The following is a 13,748-nucleotide window of genomic DNA, read 5'->3' on the forward strand; positions in this document are numbered from 1 at the left end:
TAAGATATCTCCGAGGGACTGAAAAGAAGTTAGAGATACGAGGAGAGACAAAAGTCAGAAGTAAGTGGTAGGTACAATAACCAGTAAACCTCCAAATATCTAAATTCTGCCTTGACAATTACTATTCCCCCTGAGGTGTGGAGGTAGATATACACACAAAAGAAAACAAACATCCACTCTTATTAGCCAGCCGGTACAAACTCTGTTTCTCTTTCGTTAACAGGGCTGTGGTGAGACCAAGGTATATCTCTCCCTTTCCCAAGCCAAAACCTAAATCTTAGCACCATTTAGACTCAAGGGAGGAAGTCTAATGAAGAGATGACAGTTCCAGAACGTGTTTAAGGGATGAGCAGAGAGAAGTAGGTGGCCGAAGGTCCTCTGGGCACGGCGCCCACTGGCTGGGCTGCTCATCTGCTTTTGAAGGTGACCTTGTAATGTAGTAACACAGTCAGTGAGCATCCTGCAAGCAGGTTCAACAGTTCAGTGTGCCCTCCTTTGGGGAAAAAGTGAGAAGGGAGAGAGTCAGGGCCCGCATCTTCCTGGAGGCATCCAGATGTCCAGATGCCTACAGTGAAGAAAGACTCCAATTTATATCAGCAAACAAGTTATTGTCCAGTATGGTTTCTGGATTGATGAGGCAGTCCTCAGTGTCTGGGGGAAATTACATGGAAGACAAATATTATGGATTTATGCCTCAAAATTGCGGGTTATGAAAATAGCAGCCTGTAATTTCTTCCCTGTAATTTTCCTCCTTGTGTTTATGTTGCTTAAACAATGGGTCCTGAGCTAGCAGTTCATCCTCAGCTTCTGTGGTTTTGGGGGTATTTGCCTTTATCCCACTGCCCCCTCTTTCCAGGAATGTCTCCAGAACTGGGGAGCAAAGGCCCTGAGGCAGGGACTTCTTTTTCATTTTCCACTTATGCGGTGTCCCTTAAATAGGTAATGCAGGAAAGGCTCTTAGAGCCTAACTGGGACAAACCCCCCATGCAACAGATGAGAAAGTGGAAGCCCAGCAGGGCCAACTGGCTTGTTGACCAATTCCACATCACCTGTCTCTGAGCTCAGTACTCTCTCCACTGTACCAGAGTCCCAGTCACAAGCCAGGCTCTGTTAACCACAGCTATGCACCAACATTTGCAAATGATCAGTATAGGTGTGAATAAATATAAAACTAAGGAACATATGCTGAAATTGAAGCTCCAATACTTTGGCCATCTGATGCAAAGAGCCGACTCACTGGAAAAGACAATGATGCTGAGAAAGATCGAGGGCAGGAGGAGAAGGGGGCAACAGAGGATGAGACAGTTGGATGGCATCACTGACTCAATGGACATGAGTTTGAGCAAACCCTGGGAGACTGTGAAGGACAGGAAGCCTGGAGTGCTTCAGTCCACGGGGTCACAGAATCGGACATGACTGAGCAACTGAACAACAAAAGGGAACATATATTTTATTAGAGCAGAATACTACCTTCATCTCTTCAGTTTCGTCTACAAAAATAACTGTGGAGCAGCATGTACAGTAGTCTCATTTCTGCTCTTGCATCATCACAAAAGTAGCAGCTTGGCTGTGCTTCTGTGTGACTGTGCCTACGAGTATCTATGTGCATGCTCTCACACACAGAGAACGGGTCCATGGCGGGCCCACCAATCATTCACAGTGGTTTCTCCCTGTGGGCAGGAGGCTTTCATTCTTTTACTCATTATATTTTGGTAATGCTACAAGTTTTACAATCAGTATGCATTGCTTTTGCAATTAAAAAACCAGAAGCAAGAAAAAGATAGCAGCTGTTTCCTACAGGGTATACAGAGTACAAGTCAGGCACTGTGCTGGCCCCCTGACAGGCGCCATCTCATTTTGTCCTCCCCATGGCTCTAAGTGTGGAACTCAGATATATTATATCCCAGATAAGGAAACTGAGGCTTGAAAAGGACATACAGTTAGTAAGTGGCAGGGTCAGGATCCCACATGGAAGCCACATTCAGATATCCTTGTGATGTCACTCTTTTCCAACTGCAATCAGTAGGGGAAAGGGTGTGTATCCCCCATGGGAATGTCAGCCATTTATCCTGAGCTGCCTCACAGTGGAAAAAGGCTGCCGCTGGCCATGCTATGGAACTAAGGCACCTTGGGGTGTCTGCTGCCTGAGCTGAAGACCCATCTGCTATGCCCTCGATCCTGGCCCAAGCCCCACACTCCTGCAGCCTCACCACTGTTGGCAACCTCTCCACGTGTGAATTCCATTAAAGGCTGGCTCACTGCTATTTTGGGCCACGCATTAGCGCTTGGACTTTGATTAAATGAGAGAAGGCCAGACACCTCGGGATGATGAGAAAGAAATGAGAAATGTCCTCTCCCTGCCCTCACAGTTCCAGGAGTCCTTGTCCACCGCTCCTGGGAGGCCTGAGAACCTAACATGTGGGGGAATGTGGTTGGGGGTAGGCCAAAGGAAGGGAAACCTTCATAGTCTAGTAGCGTTTTTTAACTCGGCGGCTGTTCCTGCTCCTTGGAACTGTCATCTCCCTGCTGTTCATGTGGCTCACTTCCTCACCTCCTTCAGTTCTGGACTCAAATATCAATTCACCACCAAGGCTGGCTCTGGCTGCCATTCCAAACAGCACCTCCCTCCCTCTTCGGAGCCCTAATGCTTCTTTGTTTCCTCCATAGCAGTTGTCATCATTTGCTTGTTCATTTATTGCTCACCCCTACTGGAATACAAGCTCCAAGAAGGCAGAACTATTTTATCCACAGCTGGAACGGCACTACCTGCTCTGGTGCCTAGAATGCTATAGATGTACCGAGATGGGAAGATGAATGAATCAATTGAGGATATTAAGAATCAGAGCATGAGGATCCCTTAGCACAGGGCCTAGTTTCCCCTCAAATATCACAGGATGATAAAAAGTTTACCATTTTTTTAATAAGGTTTGAAAATCAGAAAAGCAGCACCTCCTCCAAACCCCTCCCCACCCTCCAAGCTGTTTTGAATCCAGGCTCGCACGCACCATGAATGAAAAGGCTTTGGGAAGTAAACACACTAGGAAGTCAGTCGTGTGCAGTTGGAGTTCCGCTTGCTAACACATGTCCAAAAACAAAAAGCCCAGTTTAGACGAAAATAGCAGGAAGCCATCCCTAGGGATACCTGGTGAGGTCATATTGCTTGGCTCTGCTGCTTCCATTTTTGTCAGATCTCCTGCCTTCTGCCAATTGGAGGAGGCCAGGAACCATATCCAGCCCACTGCTGATCACTGGGAAACAAGAGAGCTGCTCCCGGCAGCAGACAACTGAACCACATTTCCGGGCTCTCCTCTGGAACCTCAGAATGGGATGGTAAAAAAAAAAAAAAAATCACAATAGTAGTCAATTATTTACCGTGTGCTCTGTAAGCACTTTGTGTACATCACTGCATTTAGCCCTCATAGCCGCGCTTATGAGGCAGGTGTTACTATCCTCATTTTATAAGTAAGGACACTGAGACTCCAAAAGACCCAGCAATGTGTCCCCAGGTTAATCAGCTAGTGAGTCGAATCTGGGTTTCTGTGACACAAATAATCCTCATCTCATCTCTCCCATTTACTTGCTGTGTGGCCTTAGACAAGCTCCTTTCCTTCTCTGAGCTGAAGTTTCTGCTTCCACGCATAAGACTACTGCACTCAGTGTTTCCCAAGGCATCTTTGTGCCCTAACTTCCTATGAGCTCTTGTAAAGATTACAAAATATGAGGGAAGGATGAGTCCCGGGATCCTTCCCTGGCCAATCCAACTCCCAAGAGTTTGTCCATGACACCAACCCCATCACATGGGCAGCCCAGAGGAAGCTGAGGAGTCAGATACTCTAAATGGAGGCAGGAGAGGACAGCTGAGATGGAGGTAGCAATAGGACATCTTTAGTTTAGAGCTAGAGGGCTGGGACTGTAAGAAACTGAAACAGGCCCTGAGAGAGACTAAGAACACACCCTCTGAGACCCCCCCTGCAAGATCAAAGGAAGAGAATGCAAGGAGAAACCCCAGGCAGACAGGGCCTATGCTCTCGGCAGACACAGCCAGCCAGGTCTATTCCAGGGAAATAAAACAGAAAGAACACATTCCTGGGCCGGTTTCACTTCAGGAGGAAGGCACAAGGAAAGGACTGCTCTCACTCCAAGGAGGAAAGCTGCAAAAATGACTGCAAAAATGCCCATTTTTCTGGCTTTCTAAAGGCCACCGCATCCTGGAGGCAGAGGAAAGACATGGATGAGCACTGCAAACACTGCTGAAGTCATGCTTATAATGCACTTCCAACACCACTCATCCTCCTCCGCAAGTGTCCAAAAAGCCCAAATTTGGAATAATTTATATTCTTGCTTTCCACCCAAGCTGAGCAGTCATTCCCATCCTTCTGGATATGGGAAGGTCCCTATCTATCCCTTTCTTGGCAGTGATGTGTGTGATTACTCATCTGCTTCCAGGAGACTCCACAGGCTGCCAAGAGGACACAGGCAGTTCGCTGAGCCATGCAGCCTTATCTGCAAGGTCTGTGAGGCAGAATGTAAGCAGGACTGTTGATGAGGAGACAGCAGAAGCCTTCAGAGGGCCCTGGCCAAGTAAGGAAAGCTCTCCAGTGCCCAAAACAGACTGGGATTGGTCAAAGAATAGGCAACACATGCAACCGTGCCTTATGTCTATTTATCTGCTCGATAACATCAATCAAGATACAACTGTGCTTGACAGCAAATCAATGTGGAAATATTTCTGAGTGAGGCAGCCACCCAAGACAAATGAGGTTGGGGATATGGAAGAACCAGGCCGATGAAGCCAGGAGACTGCTGCCCATGCCCGTATTGGCAGAAGCTCAGATGTAGCTGAGCCAGAAGAGAAGGAGCAGTCAGGGTGTGAGCGTCAAATCCCCGAACACCCCACCTCACCTCTCTCCTCTCTGCTGCTTTCCTCTCATCTCCTTCACTTCCTGCCATGCGCTGTGCTGGAGCGAGGAAGACAGCTGCCCAAGTCCTCCAGCCTATCCCTTCCTTCATGTCTCTCTGTCTCTCTCTCTCTCTCTCTCTCACACACACAAACAGACAGTGAATCCTAAGAGGCCCCAGAAATCTCCCCAGCTTGAGGAAATTCAAGGAAGACGGTAAACAGTCCAGTAACTTCACAGCAAGTCAAGAGATGGTGGAAGTGCAGGCTTTGCAAGAATGCTCTCAGTAAACGAACCACAGGTTGACAGCCTGGGTCACTTCATTAACTACTTCCTTCCAAGCCAGTGGCACCTGCGTCCGGCGCTGCCACACAAGTGGGTTGTCTCATTTTAGACAAAGGAGAAGTCCACTTACTCATTCTTCTCCAGGTCCAGGATCAGCTCTCGCCCCTCAGCCATCACCCTGAGCTCCGCTTTGAGTGGATGCTAAAAGAAACAACGAAAGAATGTCAGTTCTGAAAAGCAGGGGCCGAGGCTCCCAGGGAGAGGCAGAGGGTCCAGCCAGAGCTCTGACGTGGATGGAGCCACAGGAAGTGAACGAGAAAGGGTCAACTGCATTTGCAGCCCAAACATGAAATAACTTCAGTCCCAGACGGACCCAATTCTCCTCCCCCATCTGCCTTCTCCTCAAAGACAAAGGAAAGAAACTCCAAGCCGAAATGTGGTGTAAATGCCTGCGTGCAGGCCTGGTAAAGGCAAACCCTAAAAAACACGATCCTGGACAGCAAATTTGAGTGGAGTCAGATCTGGGATCAAGTGTAGGCTTCAACACTATGGCCGTGGAATCAGACATGTTACTGAACCTCCCTACAGCTCAGCTTCATTTGTAAAACAGAAGTAATAGTCAGCTTTGTGGGGATATTGTAAGGACTAAGTGACAAAGTAAACGTAAAGAATTTATTATAGTGCTTGGCACACAGGAAGCTCCTGTTACATGTTGGCTGCTACTTAAGATACCAGGGAAAGCCTCTTCATCATGGACTCTTATTTTATAGTGGCTCTCAGTTTGGATATTCCTTAATCATCTCAGAGGAGACAACTGGAAGAACCTCCAAGTAAGGATTTAAAGGTCCAAAAGATACATTTTACACAAAAAATGTACTAAGAACCAAAGTAGCTAGATACCCAGAATAGACCGTTTAAGGTATCATACAAATGGTCAATAAGCATTAAAAACATGTTCAGCATCACTGGTAACTGCCCCCCATCCAAAAGTATTTTTTAAAGATATCTTTTTAAAAACCAAAGCAACAAAGATTAAAAAAAACCCATAAATCACAATGCAGCAGAGTATACTATAGAATGGGCACGCTCACACCCTGCCTGTGAGAATTTAAGCTGATACCTGCTCACCAGAGTATACTATAGAATGGGCACGCTCACACCCTGCCTGTGAGAATTTAAACTGATACCTGCTCACCAGAGTATACTATAGAATGGGCACGCTCACACCCTGCCTGTGAGAATTTAAACTGATACCTGCTCACCAGAGTATACTATAGAATGGGCACGCTCACACCCTGCCTGTGAGAATTTAAGCTGATACCTGCTCACCAGAGTATACTATAGAATGGGCACGCTCACACCCTGCCTGTGAGAATTTAAACTGATACCTGCTCACCAGAAAATAATCTGACAGTATGAACCAAGAGTTTAAAAATGTTTAGACCCTCAAACCCTACAGAAGATTCTATCTGAAGGGAACAAATGGAAACACAGGCAATGGTTTACACACAAGGATGCTCATTATTTACAATAATAACTAATGAAACAAAATCCAAATAATCCAAATGTAGGAGAATGGTTAAATAACCAATAATCCATTCATATGACAAAACATTAGACAGCCATTCAAAATTATGGCTTTCAATCATTTTTAAATTATCAAGAAAGTACACATGATAATGATAAAGCACAAAGGTTCAAAACATAACACTGTATGCTTTATTCATACATATTTTTATAAAGGGACGAAAGTAGAAATAAACCAAAAGGTTACCATAGTTACTTCTTGTTAGTGAGATCATTTGTTGCTATTTAGCCGCTCAGTCATGTCCTACTCTTCTGCAACCCCATGGACTGTAGCCCACCAGGCTCCTTTGTCCATAGGATTTTCCAGGCAAGAATACTGGAGTGGGTTGACATTTTCCTTCTCCAGGGGATCTTCCCGACCCAGGGATTGAACCTGCATCTCCTGCAGGTTGGGTTCTTTACCACTGAGCCACCAGGGAAGCTCAGTGAGATCATAATTCAATTTAATTTTATTTTGTGTACTTTCCCATGTTTTTATAATGGCCTTTTATATTTTCAGAAATGGACTTTTTAATCTCCTTTTATCTAATTATTGTGGAAAATTTCAAAGACATCAGAAATCCAAGTCATCATAAACTTTCATGCTTTAACAAAAGTTCAATTTAGCACAGCTGAACTTTTCTTAAAGGCAGATATTATTTAATTAAAACAGGGTATTTACATATTTAAACATTTTTAAAAGGATTGATTCTTTGGATGTTTTAGATGCACATTCTCCAATTTGGGACCAAGGAAGTGATAAACTCGTGAAGTCTCTTTCAATTCACACGAAGCTCTTGCTAAAGGAAAGCTTCGATCCCTTGTAAGGCCAGCCTCAAAACTTAGTTTTGGCAGGTATGAGCAAGTGTGTCACCTGCTTTGCCACCTCTGGTTGGGGGCCTGCCCTTTCTAAGCACATTTCTCTTCTTATCAGCTTCAAACCCCATTTCCCTTTAGGGTCCTGGGCATCCCTGAGGCTTTTGTGCCACCAACGGCTCTGATGTGGTCCGAACATTGTGATCTTGGATGCTTGTGCAACCCTGTCCTTTGCTTTGTTTTGCAAATTCATCCTACTCACTTCTCTTAAGGGACATGTCAAAAACACGGGAAGAGGAAGCGACAGGGATATTTATGCAAAAACTTGCACTAAGCAATTCACTTCTCTATTTTCTGATGCTCGGATTCAGCTCTACCTATACCTATTTCTGGTTTGTTGTTCACTCTGGGGAGTTCTGGAGCAAGGGCCCTGCCCAATCACATTAAGCATCAGGGACACAGTCCCAAGTGGACACTTGAGGAAACACACACAGCAATAGAGCTGTATCTATTCCCTTTTCTAAGAAGAAGGTAGCCTAGAGTCCACACACAAAGAAGGAAAGTTAACACAAATCAAATCATTGCCACTTCTCCCCCAAAGAGACACAAGTTGCAGCCTGATTATGAATATTTAAGTGGCTAATCCAAAACTATTGCTCTCTAGTCTAGAAGATGCTCAGACACTGATATTTAATATATGATGTTCCTTGTTTCCAGGAGATGTTGCAACCAAAACAATGAAACAGCACTACAAAGATTCATGTAACTTCCCTGTCCAGATTTACTCAGGTTTTTCTCTCGCAACTCCACTCTGTGCTAGGAAGGGGCAACATCACCTTTCCTAGGAAGTGAAGGGAGTTGACCCACTGTTTATACTTCCCCAGGGCAGGGTTTTAAATGCCTTTCTCTTTTGAGGTAGATTAAATAGATCTTCAGCTGTACAGGGTATTGGAAATCTATACTATGTGTCTACATCCCCCTTAAGACATAGTATATGTATATTTAGTATGTAGTGTTCAACTAACATTTGCTAAATGAAGTAATTACATGAATGAGAATAAGATGCCCGACTGAGACCTACCTCTCCTCTCCCTCTCTGACATTCATTCATTTGTTCAACAAATATTTACGATGCCAGGCTAGTCCTACAAAGAACAATGACCTGGGCAGATCCTAGGCAGACAATGGCTGGGAACAAAGACAGGATCTGAGCTCCACTTTGTTTCTCAGGCCCTTCCTGAGGATGCCCGGCATCCCACATCTGGAGAGAACAGAGAGGCATCTATAAAAGTATCAGATCCATTCCTCAGACAATAATGGATAGGCTGGGATATCCAAGATCTTAATTTTTAAAAATAACCTGCTCTAGGATGTCCATCCATTAATTTGTCTAGACTTTTCCTGGAGCTATTTTCAGTCTCTCCTAGTTTTGGATGAAATGAACTCCATGCATTTATTATCTTTAGGATAAAATATTATTTGCTTTCATTTGTCCTAATATTTTTGCTGTAAGTTTGCTCCAAATTGGAGCACTCTTTTGGACACGTCTGCATTCCCCCAGCCATAATTGCACAGATTCTGGGCATTTCTACTCTCCGCTTACCTTTCCAGACTCAAGGACTTAGAAGTCTGAAATCTTTCCTGACACCGCTCTCTCCTCTCTTTCCTACTATAATCTTGCTGTTATATGTTGCCCAATAAATCACTGACTGTTTGAACCCAAAGCACTCTTATTAAGCACCTCTCCTCTCCAGTCCTCTTCCGTCTTATCCCCTCTAAGCCCTATTTTTTTAAATGAGGAAACTGTGCTCAGAAAGTGAAAGGTCCGATAGCTGGTTATTGGCACACAGCAAACATATCTTTCTTTCCTGTCTCACTTGAGCTATAAGAACCAGAACCAAAGACTATCCTAGATGCACAGGTCCTTCCTGCAAGAATGGGATAATGTTTTCTGTCTTATTCCCAATCCCCTCAATGAGGCCTAGCCATTCTGCTAGTGTTGTGGCCCAAGGAGCCTACTGAATTTTAAGATTATTGGATTTCAAGACAGACTTAAGGCAGTACTAGGTCCCTGCGTGTGTGTTCAGTTGCTCGACCGTGTCCGACTCTTTGCGACCCCATGAACTGAAGCCCCTCAGGCTCCTCTGTCCATGGGATTTCCCAGGCAAGAATATTGGAGTGTGTTACCATTTCTTCCTCCCAGGCATCTTCCTGACATAGGGATCAAGCCCACGTCTCCTTGCATTGGCAAATGGGTTCTTTACCACTGAATCACCTGGGAAGCCCTACCCTGCCTCTTATTTTTAAAATAGTTTGGATTGTCATTTTTCTCTCCAAGTATATCATCTCATGAATAAACTGAAGCACATACTATGCAGAGCAAAAAATACTAATGACAACATTTAGTCAATCCCAATTGAGAGTCAGTGATTTTTGTGAAACATACTTGCATTTAGCTTATGCCAGCATTAACATGGATTTTCATTTCCTCAACTACTGGCATCTGGAAGTGTTATAGTAGGTTGTCACACAGTGAAGGAAAGTCCCATCAAGGATTTCCAAAAGTGGAGTACACAGAGGACAGAGTGGGCCAGAAACAGAACTAATGGTGATAACCATTAGTACCTCCAGAAAAGTTAAGTAGGTGACCCCCACGCCTCACAGAACAGAGTTGTCAGCTTTTGCCTGGGAAAATGAAATGCTTTGAGTCTTACCTTTTCTCTCATGGGGCTTTCTGCAGTCTTCCACTGAGGTATTATCAGTTCATGCTGCAGCTGGGGGCTGCCTTCCCCACTTCCTCCTGCCAATACAGCAAACACATCACTGGAATCCCAGATCTCTGTACCCTAGCTAAGCCAGGCATGCAGTGCCAACAGGGAAGACTCCACATTGGGGTGTTAGGAGACCTGTGGATTCCAGGCTCCTGGCACTTACTATGGGTCAGGCACTCTGCCAGGTGCTGATAATAGAGTGGTAGATCTGTGTATACTTCACTGGCTTACTTTCTAGAGATGGGAAGAGGATGACACAAATATTCTCATATGGTACAACAGGGTCATAAAATAAAGAGACACTGAAGAGGGGGTACCTATTTTAGGATGATCTTCAAGGATAGCATTTAATTGAGACTTGAGGGACTGGAAAGAAGATGCAAAGATCTAGGGGTCTAAGAGTGTCCCAGGGAAAAGGATCAGCAAGAGCAGAAACAGCTTGGCCTATTTAAGAAATAAGCAGAAGTTAGAAGTAGCCAGAACTGAGCAAATGAGAGGGGAAATTGGCAGATATGGTCAGCAAGACAGATAGGGGGTCTGCTATCACAGAGGGCATGGAAAGTGTCTGGATTTTATTATAAATCCTGTGACTTGGAAGGCACTGGAGGGTTTAGACACAGAGCAATATGATCTGTATTCAGTTTGTGAAAGATCTTTCTGACGGTTGGGTGGAGACTGAAAGTGTGGAAGTGCTGTAGGGGCAGGGATGAGAGTAGAAGCGGGAAGGCAAGGATGGAGGCTTGCCTTGTCAGAGTTGCTGGTAACTCAGACTAGAATGATGTCAGTGGAGAGGAATGAAGTGTTTGGGTTCTGGGTATATCTGGAGGGCAAGCCCCTGGGTATTATTCACATTGTGCTTCAGTTTTCTCATCTGTAAAATGATATCCACCTGCCCATCTCACATCATTAATGGGGAGAGTTACTGTGATAGTGCTTCCCAAGCCACAAAAGCATCATTGCTTTAACCTGAGCTTCCTAAGGGCAAGGCTGCATTTGCATATCACATCCTACTTTCCAAATAATTCTCACCACCCAGATCTCTGTACTCAACACAACCCTGGGAGATAGGTAACAAGATTTCCTGTTTTTCAAGAAAGGTGAACTGAAATCTGTTTGCGGAGAGACTTGTTCTAGGCAGGGCAGACTTCAAACACTGGTTGCAGACAATCTTAATAAAGTGGTAACTGCTCAAGACCTAAGTAAATTAGTCTCTGGTAAGAATAGGCCACACCCACAGAACTCCTGAGGTCCTAAGTGAGGACTCCAAAAAGCTATTCTTTTCTAAACTAACTACATGAATCACATAGAATATAATGAATTACATAGAAGATGGCCATATTTGTTCTGTTACACTAGCCCAATGATGAGTGATTAATTTCCGTTTTAGATTACTGATACGATGCATTCTCAGTCAAAATACATCCTAAAAAAAAGTCATTAGACTACATTAGTTATCATATTAGTAAAAATGAGAAGCAATGCATTCATTTACACATTTTCTGAGTGCTTAACTACAGGCCAAACACTATGCTAGATGTCTGATACTCACTGGGGAATCAGAAAGACAGTTTCTGCTCTAGTGACTCTGATAAATCTAGATTCTTTGCAACAAAAAGGAATTATGATATTTAATAGAACATTTAAAGGAATGAAATGATCTTTATGATTGCAAAAATTATGGAAAGCTAGGCTCAGTAATAAAGAAACAGTACAACTTAAGAAAAACTGTTCAAACTTTGGAAATAAAGCAAAAAGAGCAAGTAGGATACACTTTCACATCACATTTGGAGCATTGGTTAGCAGGCCTTTTCACAGATCAGTGAATTATATAGGGAAATGTACCTTTGTTTGCCTTTATTTACTAGTAATTAAAGGCTATATACTCTGCGAAGTTCTCTGTTAACCATAACTTTCAGTCTGGTAGAGATGCAAATGACTCCAGCATAATAAACAGATAACTAAGAATTATGGTTGTTTGGCCCCATGGAGCACTGACCACTTTTATATCTGTCCCAGTACAGGATTTCAACACTGTCTCCAACGCCCCGTATCACTCCTTTTTCCTCTAGTGCTTTAAACTAGCTTTACCATTCTATTCACTGCCTCTCTGAAGAATCAGATCAATCTTTGCCAATCTTCCATCCTATATTTGTATGAGAGTCGTGTTTTTAACTTTCTGAAAATTGTACTTCTGCAATTTCTTGGCGGAATTTACAATCATTGAAACCATGTTGTTGGAGAATGTAACGATGTGGAAATGCTCATAAAGTGAAGTGGAATATGCAAGACACAAAACCGTACATATGGTATGGTTCCAATTTTATCCAAACGTATTTATAGGCACACACACAAAGACTGGAGAAAAGAGGAGAGACTCGGAAAGCAGCGGAAAAGCCAGAAAAACAGAGGAAAAGGAGAGAGAGGGCGGCAAGCCGGGGAGGGATCCACTGTTTTCTGCCTGCTCTGGATCTCCCGCATCTCCACCACCTCCCGGGGGCGCATAACGTGGGAACAAAGCCGGGGCTCCCGGGCTAGGAGACAGCAGGGGCGCGGCTCCGAGTTGCTGCTGGGAGTCCCCAGGTCCCCCAGTCCACCCAGGTCCCCCAGTCCACCCACCTACAAAGCCCCCGTCACCCACCCCTCACCCCCTACGCTCCGCTCCGCTACTTACTTCTGGTCCATCCAGGCAGGGCGAGCACCAGCAGGCAGAGCTGGGCGATGCCCACGCCCCGGGGCATGGTGGCAGCTGGCCCCTTGCGCAGTCGGCGCTCACCAGCACGCGGCCATGCCAGCCCCCTAACCAGGCCGCCGAGCTTCTGGAATCCACCGCGGTCGCCCAGCAGCTCCCAGCCCTCTCCCAGCCATTGACCGTTCGCTCCGCCCCTCAGCTCCACCGGGGCTGGAGGAGGGGCAGGAGGAGGCTGGGTGGAAGCCAGAGCGACCCCTGAGCCTGGCGCGGGGTTGGGGCAGGGGCGGGGGAAACTGCTCAGGTGTCGGCGATCAAGGGAGGGAGACTCCGAGCCCGAGGAAGGGTAGGGATTCTTCACGGTGGGCGTTGCCTGAGGAGGGTTGGGGGCTCTAGTTTGTAGGAATTAAACTGGACCCTTCTCTGCACAGCCCATTTTCTCTGTCCCACGCTGGCCTTGGGTGTCACTCAAGAGGCCGCTCACCAGCACCGGCCTCCACTCTTGGAGGCAGGCTCCGAAAGAGTTAACCTGGCACAGAGAACTAAGTGCTATATGGAGTTGTTTTCTTAGCAGGACACAAATCAAGGATCCTTTCCATCTGACTGGGAGGAGCGGGGTGGTGAAGAGAGGATTCCCAGAGGAGATGACATCTGAGCTCCAGAGGAGGCGAAAATGGAGCAGAAAACCCTAGACAGACGGACTAGGGCGGAAAAGCCCATGGGCTG

At 45.4% G+C, this 13,748-nt stretch overlaps 1 protein-coding gene across 1 annotated transcript in view; it reads right to left on the reverse strand.

Moving 5' to 3' along the window:
* Positions 1-13,154, reverse strand: part of ADAM19 (ADAM metallopeptidase domain 19) — a 94,144-nt gene extending 80,990 nt beyond the window's left edge. Inside the window, exons 1-3 of the mRNA XM_027970455.2 lie at positions 13,008-13,154; positions 10,280-10,365; positions 5,314-5,384 (exon numbers count right to left, since the gene is read on the reverse strand). Coding sequence (XP_027826256.1) covers positions 5,314-5,384; positions 10,280-10,365; positions 13,008-13,074 — 224 coding nt within the window. The 5' untranslated portion in view covers positions 13,075-13,154. The remainder of the gene's footprint in view (positions 1-5,313; positions 5,385-10,279; positions 10,366-13,007) is intronic.
* Positions 13,155-13,748: the final 594 nt, after the last annotated feature.

The sequence above is a fragment of the Ovis aries genome, chromosome 5 (assembly GCF_016772045.2).
Source record: "Ovis aries strain OAR_USU_Benz2616 breed Rambouillet chromosome 5, ARS-UI_Ramb_v3.0, whole genome shotgun sequence".
In the NCBI taxonomy this organism is placed as follows: domain Eukaryota; kingdom Metazoa; phylum Chordata; class Mammalia; order Artiodactyla; family Bovidae; genus Ovis; species Ovis aries.